Source organism: Oncorhynchus keta, chromosome 16 (genome assembly GCF_023373465.1).
Source record: "Oncorhynchus keta strain PuntledgeMale-10-30-2019 chromosome 16, Oket_V2, whole genome shotgun sequence".
Taxonomy (NCBI): domain Eukaryota; kingdom Metazoa; phylum Chordata; class Actinopteri; order Salmoniformes; family Salmonidae; genus Oncorhynchus; species Oncorhynchus keta.
The window spans coordinates 9,226,944-9,245,988 of NC_068436.1; the positions used below are offsets into that span (position 1 = coordinate 9,226,944).

Genomic DNA, 19,045 nt, shown 5'->3' on the forward strand with positions numbered 1-19,045 from the left:
GATAAGTCAAAAGTCAACATCAGACAAACCTGACTAAAATCTTTTGACGTGTACAGTAGGTGTTTGTTAGGTATTGGTTGTTGCTGATTAACACAGCCACACAATAAAAATTGGCTATAACAAACATTAACGAGAACAAAAATGTGCTTTTTGGTTTTAATTTAAGATTAGGTATAGCAGTGTAGTTAAGTTTATAATCTAATTTTAAGAAGATACATTTTAGAAATAGGCAGGGTTTAGCCATAATCATGACTTTGTTAACTAGTGACTAACTTGGCTATGAAGCGCTGTAATGTGTATGCAGAATAGGGTGAGATAAGATGTGATGTATACTCAATGAAAGTCTTAGAATGAAAAGTCCCATTTTGTGTTTATTAAACATAAACAAGTTTTAAATACACCATATGAAAACCACACACATACACAACAAAAAAAATCTGCATGACCTAGATAAACTACATACATTTTCTCAGTGTCTTAGGAAAAAGATGAAGTAGTTGAATGAAAGTAAGGAACTAGGCATTTGTGAACATTATATAGGCACCACAGAACAAACACAATATGTAACTGACTTTCCCGGCTTAAATATACCATATTTAACACACAATGTTTGGATGCAATATTCTACCCAGAAATATTCAACACTGAAATCTATTACTATCGTTATCTTTTGCTGACAACAACGAAAATTAATCTTTGCCTTTAATGCTGGGATTGAGCTAAACATCAGAAGCTATTGAGTGGAATGGTTACTTTCTATGCTATAGAGAGGAATGGTTTTTCTGCTGGTGTATCCTAAGGTAGCTCCTCTCTGAGAACCTCTTCCTGCAGTGCGTACAGGCAAATGGCCTCTCTTCCGTGTGAACCTTCAGGTGCATCTTCAGCTGGTGCTGGCGGGAGAACTTCTTCTCACAGTGGAGGCAACTGAAGGGTTTTTCCCCTGTGTGGACCCTCTGGTGCCTCTTCAGGTCACCAGCCTGAGCAAAGCGCATTTGACACTGGCTACAGCTGAAGGGTTTCACCCCTGTGTGGACCCTCTGGTGCCTCTTCAGGTTGCCAGCCTCAGCAAAGCACATATGACACTGGGTACAGCTGAAGGGTTTCTCTCCTGTGTGGACCCTCTGGTGGATCTCCACCTTCTGGGGGCAGCTGAAGCCTTTGTTACAGAACATGCAGAGGAACCGTTTCTCTTTGCTATTGCCAGATGTGGCTCCCCCTCCCTGAGCCTGGGCTATAGCCCTGTCGTTTGAGTTCAGTACTTGATTGAAAAGAACGCTGCCATGCGAATCGGAAAGTGCCTTCGACGTGAATACGGCATCGTGATCCCTGAACGCGTGTAAAGGGGAGTGGGTCGTGACATTTAGATTTGTATCTAAGCTTCCCCTGTAATCAAAGAAATCTCTGTCCTGTGAGTGTCCGTCTCCTAGGTGACTATCTGCATTCCATATGGGAGGAGCGTCGCCCTCCACTTTCACAGTTACATCATCTACCACTATAACCTCCCCTTTCTTATCTAGGCACCCTTCAGAGTATACACTACTACTGTACCGGTTCCATTCCCCTCTAGACAGATCAGTCTGTCTCTCTAAACCCAAGAGCATGTTGCCAGGGTTCATCTCTGTAGCGTAAGAACAAGATGGATCATCACCGCTAGTGTTGAACGCGTCACCATCTCCACGGGAATTAACCGTCCCCTGGCTCTGGTGAAATACCGGTAAGTATTCTGAGCCGGGAGCAGGACGACTGCCCATTCTCTCTGGGTCTGATGTGTGGTCAGATCCTGTGTGTAAGAGCCTTTGTGTTACAGTTAAAGTCTCTGTGTCTGTCTCTGACTTGAGGATGACGTTCAGCGTTCCACTGACCTCCGTGATCCTGCGTCGGGTCCTGGCCTGGGGCGCAGCGGTGAGATCCTCGGTGGCTACAGAGGGCGCCACTCCAGCCGGTGCTCCAGTCTGGTGCCGTTGGTCCTTCTCTCGTTCAGTCCTCTCCAGCTTGACCCCAGGACCTGCTGCATTTTCATCTGCAGACTGACACCATAAAGGCTATTACCGGTGCATGAGTAGAATTGGATAACAATGTTGTAAGGATGTGAGCAAGTGAATAGCAGAGGGGAGCCTTTCTGAAATAAACTGGCCACATTTGATGAACTGTAATTTTGATGTAATACTATTACACAAACCTCTATCACAATAAAGTGCTGGGTTGAGGTTACACTCCCCTCATCAACAGTGATTGGTTGGTCATCTCTCCACGCATTGTGTCCAGCAGGCTTCACAAAGCTCCTGTGCCCTCCAGTGAGATGTCCTTCACCTGAGTGAGTGATTGGGGGGAAAGAGGTACTGGTTAGGTACTGTCAATGCTGAACGCTATATTGTAGACTATTGACAGTTTTGACACTGTCCACAATTGGCAAGGATGTAAGGTAACACTTATAATTTCTTGATTTACTGTTCCATGCATCATATTGTTTTCTATTAGTAAATAATAGGAAATGCCAGTAAATCAATCTGGTCGGAATATGATATTGTTTTTCTGCAAGTTAGCTAAGTAACCTGGGGAATTATTGCATACTATCCCAAAACTGACCAATACCCAATTCTGATTAACCATATGTGTTAAACACATCTAACGTCACACATGCGCAGATGTGATCTGGGCGACAGGCCCCGCAGCATCCGCCTTCTGCAAAATGTAGCCAACCTCTTGTCATTCCTTTGTATCGGTCGAGGATCTTGACACTACTGGGACCACTGGCGAGGACGCGTTCTCGCGTAGTTCTCTCTGCGCGCTCCCGTGCCACCTTCATTTCAAGTAGCTGTAGTTTTCTCCGCAATGCCCTGCTTTCATTCTGGCTTTGAGTTATTTCCAAACGAAACACTGCATAGTCATCGTCTACGAGTTTACAGATATCTGCCACGGCTGCATTCGCTAGCACCTCCATAATGGAGGCTATTTGAGTGTGAAAAACCATAGGCCTACAGTTAGCCATTGTTAGCAACTAGCTAGCGTTACCTTAATAACATCTATCAACCAAGGCCTGTCTCCAACGCGAATTTAACACTGCCTGTGGTAAGTATGTGTGGCTGTGCAGTTACATAAGTAATATTTTGAGTTGCAAGGTGATAATAAAAGTATATATAACAACAATAAAAACGCTGCCGTGGATATTGTTCTTGGTTACTTTTCACTTCCGTTGACAGTTCTTCTTCAGTGGTTCTTAAATGGTTGGCAACCAACTTTAGTGATGCATTACTGCCACAAATTGAACTGGAGTGTGGACCAGAGACTGCGACGGTCAAAAGCCTAGTTCACATCCCTACCCAATTAAACCATTATACCTAAGGAAATGCAATACATTATTAAATAGAATATCACCTTAAGATTTTCTGAATGTGAAAGAGTAAGCTCGTCGATCCATGTGCGGATCGTTCAATCAATATCCGAACTTCTTGACCAGAACCCTGGCACCTTGGGTAAACCACTAGGAGCAGAGCCTCACGACATAGGACTGTCAAACGTTCACTCCGTGAGATGGACAATGAGAGCAAAATGAAAATGGTGTTTGTGAGAAGAGACTTTCATAATCTCTGCATGCACTCGGACTAACTTATTGCATTCAACAATGATTTTCAACTTGTTCAATATCAATGTTTCAAGTTTAATTTCCAACCCTGTCTATGCACGATCAAAGTAGTTTATGGGCTTGCGCGACTGGTTTTCTTCGATACAAATCTGCTCGCGCTGTGATTTATATTCTTGCTTGCTCCATCTCAATTTGGCACTCATCTGATCTCATCATAGACAATCAGGATAAAGAACCAATTAACACAGAAGAGGTGCAATTTACATTGTAGCTATAGTACTGCCTGTAATGGTTAATGGTTCAAATGAAAGGGATTTGTAATTTTTATTTATTTTTTATTTAAGAAAGAAAGTTGTTCATTTTTTGTTGTTGTATTTTACCCCCTTTTTCGATCTTGTCTCATCACTGCAACTCCCCAACGGGCTCGGGAGGCAAAGGTCGAGTCATCCCTTCTCCAAAACGTGACCCGCCAAACCGCGCTTCTTAACGCCAGCTGCACCAATGTGTCGAGGAAACACTGTTCACCTGACAACCGAAGTCAACCTGCAGGCGCCCGGCCCGCCACAAGGAGTCGCTAACATGGATGACGCCCTCCCGACCCTGTAGTGACGCCTCTAGCACTGCAATGCAGTGTCTCACATGCTGACCACACCGCTTGTGGCCACCCACATCAGACGCGATCAGGACACGCAGGTTGAAATATCAAAACGAACTCTGAACCAACTGTATTAATTTGGGGACAGGTCGAAAAGCATTAAACATTTATGGCAATTTAGCTTGCTGTTGCTAGCTCATTTGTCCTGGGATATAAACATTGGGTTGATAATTTGCCTGAAATGCACAAGGTCCTCTACTCTGACAATTAATCCACAGATAAAATGGAGTTTGTTTCTTGTAATCTCTCCTCCTTATTTGCACTTTATATGGCAGTTGGCAACCAACTTTAAGGTGCAGTACAACAGGACTGGAGTGTGGACCTCAGTTCACCTTTCAATCACCCACGTGGATATAAGCCCCTAAAAAACCAATGAGGATATGGGAGAGGCTACGCAGACGTGCGCAAGCAGTGTGGGTGCAATAATTGAATAACATGTATGTGCAAATTTATTTTCCAATGCTTGTGCAATTATACATGCAGACCACACTGACCGCATCGTGTGCGCGAGCATGCAAAATAAACATTTTATAGATTGTCAATCATCAAATCATTGGAATAAGAAAAATAGTCACTGTAGTGGGTCATGTGACCAACCCTGAGCCAAAATTGGCCTTGGTCAGTGAGACAGTAACTTTCACATCTTTTACAACCTTAACTACTAAGCTGTAGCCTACACTCTTGTGGATAGGTTCTATAACATGCCACCGATCACCACAAGCTTCAGTACCTACAAGTTTAGACAACATGACCACATGGGCAGTCAGCCATGATCAGGTGAAGTTCATGCGTCATGACCAATAATGTATACCAGGGTTTTCCAAAGTTGGTCCTTTTCTCCAGGTCTTTGGGGATGGACAACACCTCAGAACATAATAAAATGAAAAACCAAAATGTGTGCAGTAGAGGGGTTAGTTACTGTATACAGTGCATTCTGAAAGTATTCAGATCTCTTGACTTTTTCCACATTTTGTTACGCTACAGCCTTATTCTAAAATGTATTCAACATTTTTTTCCCCCTTCAAATTTACACACAATACCCCATAGTGACAAAGCAAAAACAGTTATACATTTATATATACTTTTTTTTAAATGATAATTTACATAAGTATTCAGACCCTTTACTTAGTACTTTGTTGAAGTAACTTTGGCAGTGATTACCACCTTGAGTATAACGCTACAAGCTTGTCATACCTGTATAGGGAGGGATGGGGAGCGTCGCTGCACAGCAATTGTCAGGTCTCTCCAGAGATGTTCAAGTCCGGGCTCTGGCTGGGCCACTCAAGGACATCAGAGACTTGTCCTGAATCCACTCCTACGTTGTCTTTGGCTGTGTGCCTAGGGTCGTTGACTCTAGATGTGACGCTTTGCTTTTAGGCCAAATTGTTCTACCTTGGTTTCATCAGATGAGAGAATCTTGTTTCTCGTGGTCTGAGAGTCTTTAGGGGCCTTTTGGAAAACTCCTAGCAGGCTGTCATGTGCCTTTTACTGAGGAGTGGCTTCAGTCTGGCCACTCCACCATAAAGGCCTGACTGGTGGAGTGCTGCAGAGATGGTTGTCCATCTGGAAGGTTCTCCCATCTCCACAGAGGAACTCTGGCGCTCTGTCAGAGTGACCATAGGGTTCTTGGTCACCTTACCTGACGGCCTCCCTGAATGATGGGAACTTTATATAGGTGTGTGCCTTTCCAAATCATGTCCAATCAATTGAATTTACCACAGGTGGACTTCAATCAAGTTGTAGAAATATCTCAAGGATGATCAATGGAAACAGGATGCACCTGAGCTCAATTTCGAGGCTCACAGCAAAGGGTCTGAATACCTATGTAAATAAGGTTAATTATTATTTAAAAAATGTGTACCCCCTTTTTTTCTCAATTTTGTGATTACAAACTTGTCTCATTACTGCAACACTCAACGGGCTCGGGAGAGGGCATGGTCGAGTCATGCGTCCTCCGAAACAGGACTTTGGTTGTCAGTTAAACAGTGTTTCCTCCGACGACACATGGTGAAGCTAGCTTCCGAGTTAAGCTAACAGGTGTTAAGAAGCGCGGTTATGCGGGTCATGTTTCGGAGGACGCATGACTCGACCTTGCCTTCTCCAGAGCCCGTTGGGAGTGTTAATCTGATTAGGCTACTTCAAATGTCCCCTCCACTCTAATATAACTCCAAACTGCACAACGGTCATTTGATTAATGGAAAGAGACGTCTGTTGCAAAACATCAAAAAGTTTAATGATGTTCAAAGATTGTCAAACCAAGCGATACTGAGTAGAGATAGATGTATTTTTTGTTTGTAGAGATTGACATACTCTACTTGATTGTGGCGCAAACCGTGATGAGAAGCGCTAAAAGTCGGTAATCGGTATTCAATTGTGCGTTGCTGATTGGTTGTGTATGGTGCATTCTTACAGAAACCTGTTGGTGCAAAATTCCTTGCATATATTTGATATCATCATGAATATATCATCAAAATGTTGAAAATCTGACTTCTCTAGCTGATCATTTTCTGCATCCTGCTCTGATCATAGTGTAATGAGACAGGAAGGGAGAGTGGGTTTGTCGGTTGTGGTCCGCGAGTTAGCCCTGCGTGGCATGGACTGTGCCACAAAACCATTCTGAAGTGGTAAAGTTGATATCCAAGTTTACAAACAGGGTTGCATCAGTTATTGTTATTCATGGCGTTAATAATCATTTTAGAGGTCATTTTATGAGGGGGATGGTGTTTATTTGAACTGTCCCTAAACAATTAATTGTAATTTATGGTAAATTCATTAAACATATAATTTAGACCCAATGTTTATTTGAGAACAGGCCTTTATTTGCTGAAATGTGTACTGTTGTCCTGTTATTAAAAGGGACAGGCGGCGTTTAATTGAAGGTCAATATTCACAAAGCCTCTGAGTAGGAGTGCAGACCTAGGATCAGTTTTGCCTATTAGATCATAATGAATACTTTTACACTGAGAATATTTGTGGAAATGGGCCACGGTCTTGATGAATTTCGTCTTAAGTGTGGGACCATTACTTTGAATTATAAAACCATTAAAGAGTGTCAAGTAATCAAATCAACTAGCATTTGCATAATACTCATAGCAATCCCTTATTGCCCAACCAGAAAATGCACCATAGCAGGGTGCTCATATCAGATTTCTTGTTCCAACATCCTCTCACTCTGTGTCTCTTACAGTCAATAGAGATGGAGAATGGGAAGCCTGATCTGTTGCTAGTCAAAGAGGAGATAAGAGGACGGACCAGCGAACATTGATCTGCTGAAGATGGAAGAGCAAGGTAAGGGGGAAATACATATAGCCTACATACAGTATATCTTGTCATGGACATTCATACTAAGAGACTGTCATTTCTTCAAACAATCATCTTTATTCAATATTGATTAATTATTGTAATAATGAAGCTGTCGATCCCACACTCTAAAATGTGTTGCAGAGGCTTAACCTTTACAGACAATGCTGGTTCTTATATAACTGACACTAAGAATGCTTAGTTATGGCTGGAAAGCCTTTGGTGCGGTTTCCCAGATGCAAGAATGATTAGACACTACGGGTTTTGTTCTATTCCTCTAGGCGCTCTCTCTCTCTCGGTTACACCCACCACATCTTATCTATGGAATCCCAGCTGTAGGTTTTTAGGCTCCTCTCAGTTAAAATAGACACAGATGAGAAAGCACTCATCAAAGCTGTTCGATGCATAAAAAGTATTATAACATATAACATCCTGTAATTTTTCTTTCACAATCTTCAATGGTAAAGTGATCATTCATAAAATTAAATCAATGCGACTTATGTTACAAAAACTCACATTATAATGAATGAACTTGACTTACCACCTATTTGTGACCTATGTAGCAAAATGTTAAATTGTGTTTTTTACATTTGATAAAAGTAGAGAAACTGGTATATCATACAATGGGAAAGTAATTCTGCTTTGAAAGTTGATCAACTTAACCCCACTGTTGAGAAAATGGCCCTTGAATGTGTTGGTACACCTAATGGAGAGCTCTTCTTTGTCTACACCCATTCAGCATAGTTCACTCCCTCTTAAGCCTTAGCCCCACCCATCTCTTTAAGGATTCACATGTGAGGTCATGTGCTAAACAGAGTAAGGCAGCATAGTAAACAACCAAAGATTTCAAGACTTCAAAGCGGTGAAAGTAGTAGCAAAAAGTCATAGTAAAAATACACTATCTAGTCCTTGGCCTATAACCTAATTTGGCTTTCATGTTGTTCTTCACATTACCGTCTCTGGTAAACACACACTATGTCAAATCAAATCCAAGTTTATTTGTCACATGCCCAGGTTATAGAAGTTGTAAATGGTACAGTGAAATGGTTACTTGCATAGTGGAGTGTTTTGTTTAGGCAGGTAGGTAGGTAGCTAGCTAGTTAGCTAGCTAGCTAAACAATTAACCATAATCCCAACTCATACTACCCTGCACCATGCATGAATCTGCAGGTAGCTAAAGATAACCAACTTGGTTCAATGTTAGCTAGCTAGCTAACATTAAGCTACAACTAGCAATGCAAATGGCTTTCTGAGAGACAAATAATATTGCTACACAGATCATACACGTAACGTTAGCTAGCGAGCCAGCCAGCTAATGTTAGCTAGCCAATAGTACACTTTAACTTGCATTGAAAACAACTTGCTGAATTTTTTTTTAACATATATGAAAATGTAGCTAGACTCTTACCCGTATACATGGATGAAAGATTCTCCCTCTCTGTCATGGATGCCATGGTTGGCCTTAGTTTGAAATTTAATCCAGAGACAGTTGTTTTATACAACCTCCTTCGGGGGCCTCTTTTCGACTCCCTTCGCAATTGCAATCATATTCTGCTTCCACCAGACATTCCACTGATTTCAAAACTTGGTCAACTTCTTCCATGACAACAACACTGTTGATCGCCGTTTCTTCCACATCACTGTCATCAGAAGGCTACAATGTCTGGTTAAATGAAAATGTTTTTACCTAATGTAACAGTATAACTTTAGTCCGTCCCCTCGCCCATACCCGGGCGCGAACCAGGGACCCTCTGCACACATCAACAACAGTCACCCACGAAGCATCGTTACCCATCGCTCCACAAAAACCGCGGCCCTTGCAGAGCAAGGGGAACCACTACTTCAAGGTCTCAGAGCAAGTGACGTCACCGATTGAAACGCTATTTAGCGCGCAAGTCAGGGATTTCCTCATTGTCTGATTCATTTTAAGAGTCCTAGAGTCAGCATGGCACGATCGTCCTCCAGAAACTCTTTCTCTCTGATCGATGACCGATAGCGCCTGTTAAATTAAGGGCAGCAATGTTTAGAGCAGTAGCAACACTTGCAGTTCTTCATGACATCTTTCACAAATCTGTGGTAGAAATTATTATCTACACATACTGAGAAGCTCATGTTATAGACGGAAGTATGCTACATGGCAGACCAAACCGAGCTCATCTCTCTGCATGTCCAGCCCATCCGTTATCTTAGCCAATCATGGCTAGCAGGAAGGCTCCTGTCTCTTTCTGTGGCTAAACCAATTAGGGTCGCAATTTAACAATTGTAATTCATATTTACAGATGGCATACAAATTTGTTATAAAGGCATATGAAAGTTTACATGTTCCAGAAGGCATTTCTGCACAAAAACGCATTATGATAAAAAAAAAACATTTTGTTATGTTCAATGCCTCCTGTGAAGTGGTGACGTGACATACGCCTAGCTTCCTGAAACAGGTCACATTTTCTAACCTCTTTCTGTAGGTGGTTGGCTGGAGGCTAACAGAGGAGAGTGCGTATCCATCTTGGATTCCAAGACCCAGATGGGTGCAGCCAAGGGCCTAGGGGACAACATCACAGATCAGGCCAGGACCAGAGGCGACATAGTGGAGGTCAATGGATAGGACAGCGTCTTCAAAACTGGTCTGGGGACAACACTTTTCACCACAACCAGAAACTGACAGTTTAACACAAAACAACAACCTTCGTCTCCATGACAACATACTGGCTGAGACTAGGGCGAGGCGTAGATTTTGTCTTCTTCATTCTTGAATCAACACATATGGACTCTTTTTTTTTTTACTTCAATGGCTCCATATTGTTAGGTACTTGAATCCCAGTTTTAGAGATGGGCTTGACTGTGGTTAACATTTTATAATTATCATGTTTCTGTGAGTACAGAACATTGTTTTTTAATATAAACCTTTATGCATTTCTGTACAATTTGTGTTTACAGTCTCCAGTCCATGAAGACTGCTGACCTGTATTCGGTGTTGCTGGTGGGAGAGACTGGACCTTTGAGGTGGCTGGTCACAAACCCTGTCCCCGGATCAGGACACTGGATCAGGAGCCATCTCTCTTCCTTCCCGAGTCGGACCTGGCACCGAACCACTAGGGACAAAGACTTCACCACCACACAGATCACCACCAGTGGACAGGCGGACTGAACAACCTCAGTCCTGGTGGTCATCAGAGAGACAGAGGCTCCAGTCATGGATCCAGTCTGCAGCCCAGACCCTTCCCTTCACAGTCTCAGAGCAGGGATGAAGCAGGACCTGGGGCTGATAGAGAGAGACCCTCCTGTTCCTATGATACAAACACCACAGTATCCAGGATGACCAGAACAGGTCACCCTGGACTTCAGCCTTCACAGAGAGTGGTGGGAGACTCCCCTGGTGGTAGTCTTATCAGGAAGTCTGTTTTCTCCTTCAGCTTCTCATCTAATGCCTCGTGACTGGGTTCATAGAAGGTCTGGGCCTGAACCTGGGTCTAGCCTTCCTCAATTAGAGTACCTCGTGGTTACCCCACCAATACAGACAGTACCAGGATGGGCATTCACAACAAAAGGTACAGTGCATTCACAAAGTATTCATACCCCTTCCCATTTTCCCCATTTTGTTACGTTACAGCCTTATTCTAAAATGCATACAATTTAAAATTGTGTGTTTATCGAACATATGATTAATTGTACGGCATAAATAAACAAAAAGACAAAGAAACTGGAGCTGAAATGTTTTTGGGTTTCCAGGACTTCACTATTCATTGCAAAGAATACTGTCCGAAGATGCTCTTCTTCTCAGGCCCCAGAGCCTAAACAAAGGAGTACATTGAGTTTAGCCTTGTTTATTTGTATTTTGTTAATTATTTGGGCTCATATACAGCCAAAACAGTAGGTGGCGGCATGCACCTATAACATTTGTTTTCGGACCACCATAATATCAAAGAAGAAGACCCCGTACTAAGTAGGTGGCTGCAATACACCAATAGGTGTAATCGAAAACTTTAAAGAAGAAGAACGGAAGTGAACAGTGACCAGAAACAAGCGTTGTTATTTAGACATTTAACATAATTACCCCAGGTGGTGTTTAATTCGCGTTGGTCCCGGGTCTTTGTTTATAGATGCTATCTGGCTGCTGGTTAGCTAAAAATGGCTAACGTTAACTGTATGGTTTTTCACACTCAGATAGCTTCCATCATGGAGATTCTAGCGAATGCAGCCGTTGCAGAGATCTGTAAAGTCGTAGACGACGACTATGCAGTGTTTCGTTTGGAAATAACTCAAAGCCAGAAAGAAAACAGGGGATTGCGGAGGAAACTACAGCTACTGGAAATGAAGGTGGCACGTGAGCGCGCAGAGAGATTGGTGCGAGAGCGCGTCCTCGCCAGTCGTCCCAGTAATGTCAGGATCCTCGACCGATACAGAGGAATGGCAAGAGGTACATTTAGCAGAAGGCCGAGAGAGCGGAGGCTGTCGCCGTTCATATATAGCCTAGCCCATCCGGCCTTTTACATCTTTTGGCATCTTACGTCCAACTTTAATGTATTCGGCCAGCAATACAATTGGCCCCCATGGACCGGCTGGCACATAAAACATCTTCCATTCAGGCTGCAAATGCTTCAGTTTCCTTCTTAACTTAAGTTAATGGCTAGTCTGTGGGGAAAACACGGACGAAATGTGCGTACTGTACTAATACAAATAATCCCGCCACCACTTTCGGATGTTACACACCGCGTGAGTCTGTCTACCCCTGGCAACATCAGGAAGTAGCATTAGCCACCCTAGAAGACAGTACGCATTTTTTAAATTTGTGTCCTTTGATCGCGGTGGAGGCACTAGTAATGTCTCCAGTTTTCAGTTTGGCTATTTGTTTCAAGTGTATTAGTCTATAAATAAATCTTTTTTCCAAAATTCGTCATCTCTCCCATGTCTTATTCGACTAGTAGTTGTTCTGAAATGTTTATTGCTTGCCTACATTTTACTCCCTCCTCTATGTTTAATATAACACAAATGCAAACTGAAAACTGTTTGTTTCCCCAATCACTTTATCAGGTGAAGGACATCTAACTGGAGGCCACAAGAGCTTTGTGAAGCCAGCAGGACACAATACATGGAGAGATGACCAACCAATCACAATTGATGAGGGGAGTAGAACCTCAACCCAGCACGTTATGATGATAGAGGTTAGTGTAATAGTATTACATCAAATGTGGCCATTTCATTTCAGAATGGCACCCCTCAACTATTCACTTGCTTACATGTACATCTTTATCTGCCATAGGGGAGCTTGTGAGACTTCCCTACAACATTGTCATACAATTCAACTCATTTACCAGTAATAACCTCCACTTTTCTTGTGTCAGTCTGCAGATACAGGTCCTGGGGTCAAGCTGGAGAGGTCTGAAGGAGAGGAGGACCCACGGCAAAGCAGAGACATTCAGACTGAAATGGCTGGAGTGCCCCTTGTAGCCATGCAGGACCCCACGACAGCCCCAGTGCAGCCCAGAACCCGACACAGCATCACGGAGGTCAGTGGACCACTGAACACCGTCCTCAAGACAGAGGCCGATACCAATACTTTAACTGTAACACACAGGCTGTTACACACAGGATCTGACCACAGATCAGACCCAGAGAGACTGGAGCCACTGGGCTGTCCTCCTGCTTCTGGCTCAGAGTATTTACCGATATTTCGCCAGAGGACGGTTCATTCCTTTGGGGATGGTGACGCGTTAGACACTGGCGGTAATGATCCGTCTTGTTCTTACGGTACAGAGATGGACCCTGGTAACATGCCCTTGGTTTTAGAGACACAGACTGATCTCTCAAGAGGGGACTGGAACCGGCACAGTAGTAGTGGATACTCTGAAGGGTGCCTAGATAAGAAAGGGGAGGGTTTGGTCGTAGATGAAGTGGAGGGTGACGTTCCTCCCACATGGAATGCAGCTAATCACCTAGGAGAGGAACACTCACGGGGCAGAGATTTCTTAGATTACAGGAAAAGCTTAGAGACAAATCCAGATGTCATTACCCACTCCCCTTTACATATGCTCGGGGATCGCGACCCAGTGTCCACGTCGATGGGGCCTTCCGATTCACATGGCCATGTCCATTTCGATCAGGCTCAGGGAGGGGGAGCCACATCAGGCAACAGTAAAGAGAAACGGTTCCTCTGCATGTTCTGTAACAAAGGATTCAGCTGCCTCCAGAAGGTGGAGATCCACCAGAGGGTCCACACAGGGGAGAAACCCTTTAGATGTACTCAGTGTCATATGCGCTTCACCCAGGCTGGCCACCTGAAGAGACACCAGATGGTCCACACAGGGGAAAAACCCTACAGCTGTACCCAGTGTCGCATGCGTTTCGCCCAGGCTGGTGACCTGAAGAGGCACCAGAGGGGTCACACAGGGGAGAAACCCTACAGCTGCCCCCTTTGTGAGAATAGGTTCTCAGAGAGGACCTACCTCAGGATACACCAGCAGAAAAAACATTCCACTCAATAGAAAATAACCATTCCACTTGATAGCTTCTGACTTGAGATCAAACCCTTCACTAAAGACAAGGATTCATTTTTATTTTTGTCAGCAGAAAAGACCCACAGATGCATTTGGAATAACGAGATTAAACGATTTCAGTGTTGAATTTTCCTGGGTAGAATATTGCATCCAGACATTGTGTGATATGTAAAGGCATATACAGTTGAAGTCGGAAGTTTACATGCACTTAGGTTGGAGTCATTAAAACTCGTTTTTCAACCACTCCACAAATTTCTTGTTAACAAACTATAGTTTTGGCAAGTCGGTTAGGACATCTACTTTGTGCATGACACAAGTAATTTTTACAACAATTGTTTACAGACAGATTATTTCACTTATAATTCACTGTATCATAATAATTCAGGTGAGTCAGAAGTTTACATACACTAAGTTGACTGTATCTTTAAACAGCTTGGAAAATTCCCGAAAATTATGTCATGGCTATAGAAGCTTCTGATAGGCTAATTGACATCATTTGAGTCAATTGGAGGTGTACCTGTGGATGTATTTCAAGGCCTACCTTCAAACTCAGTGCCTCTTGCTTGACATCATGGGAAAATCAAAATATATCAGCCAAGACCTCAGAAAATAATTGTAGATGTCCACAAGTCTGGTTCATCCTTGGAAGGAATTTCCAAATGCCTGAAGGTACCACGTTCATCTGTACAAACAATAGTACGCAAGTATAAACACCATAGGACCACGCAGCCGTCATACTGCTCAGGGAGGAGACGCGCTCTGTCTCCTAGAGATGAATGTACTTTGGTGCGAAATGTGCAAATTAATCCCAGAACAACAGCAAAGGACCTTGTGAAGATGCTGGAGGAAACGGATACAAAAGTATCTATGTCCACAGTGAAACGAGTCTTATATCGACATAACCTGAAAGGCCGCTCAGCAAGGAAGAAGCCACTGCTCCAAAGCCACAATAAAAAATCCAGACTACGGTTTGCAACTGCACATGGGGACAAAGATCGTCATTTTTGAAGAAATGTCCTCTGGTCTGATGAAACGAAAATAGAACTGTTTGGCCGTAATGACCATCGTTATGTTTGGTGGAAAAAGGGGGAGGCTTGCAAGCCGAAGAACATCATCCCAACCGTGAAGCATGGGGGTGGCAGCATCACGTTGTGGGGGTGCTTTGCTGCAGGAGGGACTGGTGCACTTCACAAAATAGATGGCATCATGAGGTAGGAAAATGATGTGCATATATTGAAGCAACATCTCAAGACACCAGTCAAGAAGTTAAAGCTTGGTTCCAAATGGACAATGACCCCAAGCATACATCTAAAGTTGTGGCAAAATGGCTTAAGAACAACAAAGTCAACGTACTGGAGTGGCCATCACAAAGCACTGACCTCAATCCTATAGACAATTTGTGTGCAGAACTGAAAAAGCGTGTACAAGCAAGGAGGCCTACAAACCTGACTCAGTTACACCAGCTCTGTCAGGAAGAATGGGCCAAAATTCACCCAACTTATTGTGGGAAGCTTGTGGAAGGCTACCCGAAACGTTTGACCCAAGTTAAACAATTTAAAGGCAATGCTTACAAATACTAATTGAGTGTATGTAAACTACTGACCCACTGGGAATGGGATGAAAGAAATAAAAGCTGAAATAAATAGTTATCCCTACTATTATTCTGACGTTTCACATTCTTAAAATGAAGTGGTGATCCTACCTGACCTAAAACAGGGAATTTTTACTAGGATTAAATGTCAGGAATTGTGAAAACTTCCAACTTCAACTGTATAAGTCAGTCTTCAACTGTATAAGTCTAAAAGTCTGTTACATATTGTGTTTGTACTGTGCTGGGCAATTGGCGGCAATTGCTTTAAAAATACAAAATTTTCTCTACGCCCGATGGCAAAATGTGTAGAATTGCAGGAAATTTTGCAAGTACATTCAATTTTCACGTGTTCCATCGCAAAATGACATAAACAAATCTCACAAGTATCAGACACCGCAAGCTCCCAGCTACTATCTAATCAACGCTGTATTGACATTGTCCCACCCCTGGTTAGTCACTATTGGATGAAAAAGCCAAAATTAACACTCTCCCAATACATTTTCAGCAATATTGCCTCTGTCTGTCTGTGTGGTGCAGGCATTTGTCTATCACTCTGTGTGTAGCCAGTTGATGTGATAACTGTCTTTTGAGTTTCCCCAAAACCTTTTCAATTAAATATGAACTGTTTGTATCTATTATTTGTTATTTGCTAACTTTGCCATGAAATGAGCAGCAGCAGTACAGAACCATCGCTAGACGCATAATTAAAGGGCCAGATGCGCAATTAAAGGGGAATATTTTTGGGGTATTCTTCCAGGCAGACCAAAAACACTATTTTTGGGGAAAAATCTGATTTTACAGGGCCCCCCTAGTTGTTTATTAACCATGACATTACCAGGTATATTGACAGAAAACACAACTTTCTCTTATACAATAAGGACCCAGGGCAGAGTTGCAGGGGAGAGAAGAACGTGCCTATTTGAAAGCTAGGAAAAAAATAGTAGCTTGAGAGATGAATGTGGTTTTCATATGGAGTATTTGAAACTTGTTTCTGTTTAATAAAGACAACATGGGATTTTCATTCTAAGACTTTCATTGAGACTTTCTTTAGTATACATCACATCTGATCTCACACTATTCTACATACACCCAACAGCGCTTTATAACCAATATACACTTACTAAATATACTTACACATACCAAACACACTAAAAACACCTACTGTACACGTCAAAATAGTTTAGTCAGGTTTGTCTGATATTTTCTTCATTCATAAAATTAAATCAATACAATCCTATGTTTACATACAAAACACACAATGTATGAACTTGACCAGGTAAAAAATAAATATCCATATGTAGACTTCTCTGCCATGTTTGTAAAGTCTATTTTGTAACCTCTCCCTGTAGGTGGTTGGCTGGAGGCTAACAGAGGAGACAGGGGAGCCATCTTGGATACCCAGACGGGTGCAGCCAAGGGCCCAGGGGACAACGTCATTGAGCATGGCAGGAACAGAGGTGACACAGTGGAAGGGACAGCGTCCTTAATTCTGGGCTGGGGAACAACACTGTTAACCGCGACCAGAAACAGACAGTCGAACACAAACCAACAACCAAACTTAGTCTCCATGACAACAGACTTGCTGAGACCAGGGCAAGGCCTAGATTTGGTCTGCGAGGACAGGGAGGTGTCGGTGTGAGTTGAAAGGGAACAGACAGAGACTCAGCTACTGATGCTCCATCCTGCTCCTATAGTTTTGATTCAGAGATACTGATGACTCCTCAGGATAACCCCCTAACAGGTGCTCCCTTCAGCCTGCCTTCTATAGGATCTATCAACTGGAACATGGACCCTGTGACAACACAGAAAATCCCTGGCCTTCATCCTCCTCACACTCTCCGAATGTTAAACCAGACCTCAGACAATGCCAGTGCCTCAACACTAAATGGCTACACAAGCCCATTGACAAATGACAGTAGTAGTAACGCTATCAGCAGATCTGGTGGCAAAGAGAAGCGTTTCCCGTGTTCATTCTGTGGGAAAGCCTTCAGTTTCCCCAAAACAGGTGGAGATCCACCAGAGGATGCACACAGGGGAGAGACCGTTCATCTGTACCCAGTGTGATATGCGCTTCGTCCAGGCTGGTCACCTGAAGAGACACCAGAGGGTCCACACAGGGGAGAAATCCTAAAGCTGTCCCCAGTGTGAGCAGAGGTTCTCCCACCAGCTAAAGAGGCACCAAAAGGTTCACACGGGTGAGAGGCCGTTCCCCTGTATGTACTGCGGGAAGAGGTTTTCAGAGAGGAGCTACCTCAGGATACACCAGCAGAAAATGCACACGGCCCATGTATAGTATATAGTGACATGTAATGTAGTACTATTTAGTTTGTAGTTCATTCTGTTGAGATTGGATTTATAGTATGATGAGGTGGAGTAGATGATATGGTGATGGATGGTGTGATGGTGTCTATAAAAATGCTTCACTGATGAAAAGTGACAACCTTCTCATGGTGTTTTATGCTGGTGTTTCAAAATGAGGAAATGATAGTGCATTAATTAATGTTTACTTGACATAAAGTAGTGAAGCTGTGTGTAATGTAATGTTGAACCTTTATTTTATTTTCAAAATGAGGGTACCAGATTTACAGAAAAAGTAAAGAGCGAAGTTATTCTACTTGTCACGTATCGTTTTGTGCAATAAAAGTACAGTACTTCAAAGTTGAGTGTATTGCCATTTTGTTGAAGTTAAATACAGTGGGGCAAAAAAGTATTTAGTCAGCCACCAATTGTGCAAGTTCTCCTACTTAAAAAGATGAGAGGCCTGTAATTTTCATCATAGGTACACTTCAACTATGACAGACAAAATGAGAAACAAAATCCAGAATATCACATTGTAGGATTTTTAATTAATTTATTTGCAAATTATGGTGGAAAATAAGTATTTGGTCAATAACAAAAGTTTATCTCAATACTTTGTTATATACCCTTTGTTGGCAATGACAGAGGTCAAACGTTTTCTGTAAGTCTTCAAGGTTTTCACACACTTGCTGGTATTTTGGCCCATTCTTCCATGCAGATCTCCTCTAGAGCAGTGATGTTTTGGGGCTGTTGCTGGGCAACACGGACTTTCAACTCCCTCAAAAGATTTTCTATGGGGTTGAGATCTGGAGACTGGCAAGGCCACTCCAGGACCTTGAAATGCTTCTCACGAGGGCCTCCCGGGTGGTTAAGGGCGCTGTACTGCAGAGCCAGCTGTGCCATCAGAGTCCCTGGGTTTGCGCCCAGGCTCTGTCGTAACCGGCCGCGACCGGGAGGTCGTAGACATGATTTGGAAAGGCACACACCTGTCTGTTAAAGATCCCACAGTTGACAGTGCATGTCAGAACAAAAACCAAGCTATGTGGTTGAAGGAATTGTCCCTAGAGCTCCGAGACAGGATTGTGTCGAGGCACAGATCTTGGGAAGAGTACCAAAACATTTCTGCA

General features: G+C 43.0%; 2 protein-coding genes and 1 long non-coding RNA gene across 8 annotated transcripts in view; 2 read left to right on the plus strand and 1 right to left on the minus strand.

The window, feature by feature from the left end:
• The window catches only part of LOC118395581 (neurotrophin receptor-interacting factor homolog), a 23,551-nt gene extending 20,249 nt beyond the window's left edge, over nucleotides 1-3,302 (minus strand). The window contains exons 1-3 of one of the 4 annotated variants that reach the window (XM_035789424.2): nucleotides 2,701-3,302; nucleotides 2,180-2,310; nucleotides 1,863-2,042 (exon numbers count right to left, since the gene is read on the minus strand). In XM_035789424.2, coding sequence (XP_035645317.2) covers nucleotides 1,863-2,042; nucleotides 2,180-2,310; nucleotides 2,701-2,989 — 600 coding nt within the window. In that variant the 5' untranslated portion in view covers nucleotides 2,990-3,302. The remainder of the gene's footprint in view (nucleotides 1-1,862; nucleotides 2,043-2,179; nucleotides 2,311-2,700) is intronic. The other 3 variants (XM_052465151.1, XM_052465150.1, XM_035789425.2) reach the window with 3 other exon arrangements.
• Nucleotides 2,943-10,466, plus strand: LOC118395648 (uncharacterized). The gene is made up of 3 exons (XR_004827994.2): nucleotides 2,943-3,069; nucleotides 7,426-7,526; nucleotides 10,001-10,466. It is a non-coding gene; the product is annotated as an uncharacterized LOC118395648 (long non-coding RNA).
• A 968-nt stretch (nucleotides 10,467-11,434) lies between these two features.
• The window catches only part of LOC118395568 (neurotrophin receptor-interacting factor homolog), a 384,346-nt gene continuing 376,735 nt past the window's right edge, over nucleotides 11,435-19,045 (plus strand). The window contains exon 1 of one of the 3 annotated variants that reach the window (XM_052465143.1): nucleotides 11,435-11,952. In XM_052465143.1, the coding sequence (XP_052321103.1) occupies nucleotides 11,664-11,952 (289 nt within the window). In that variant the 5' untranslated portion in view covers nucleotides 11,435-11,663. The remainder of the gene's footprint in view (nucleotides 11,953-19,045) is intronic. The other 2 variants (XM_052465144.1, XM_052465145.1) reach the window with 2 other exon arrangements.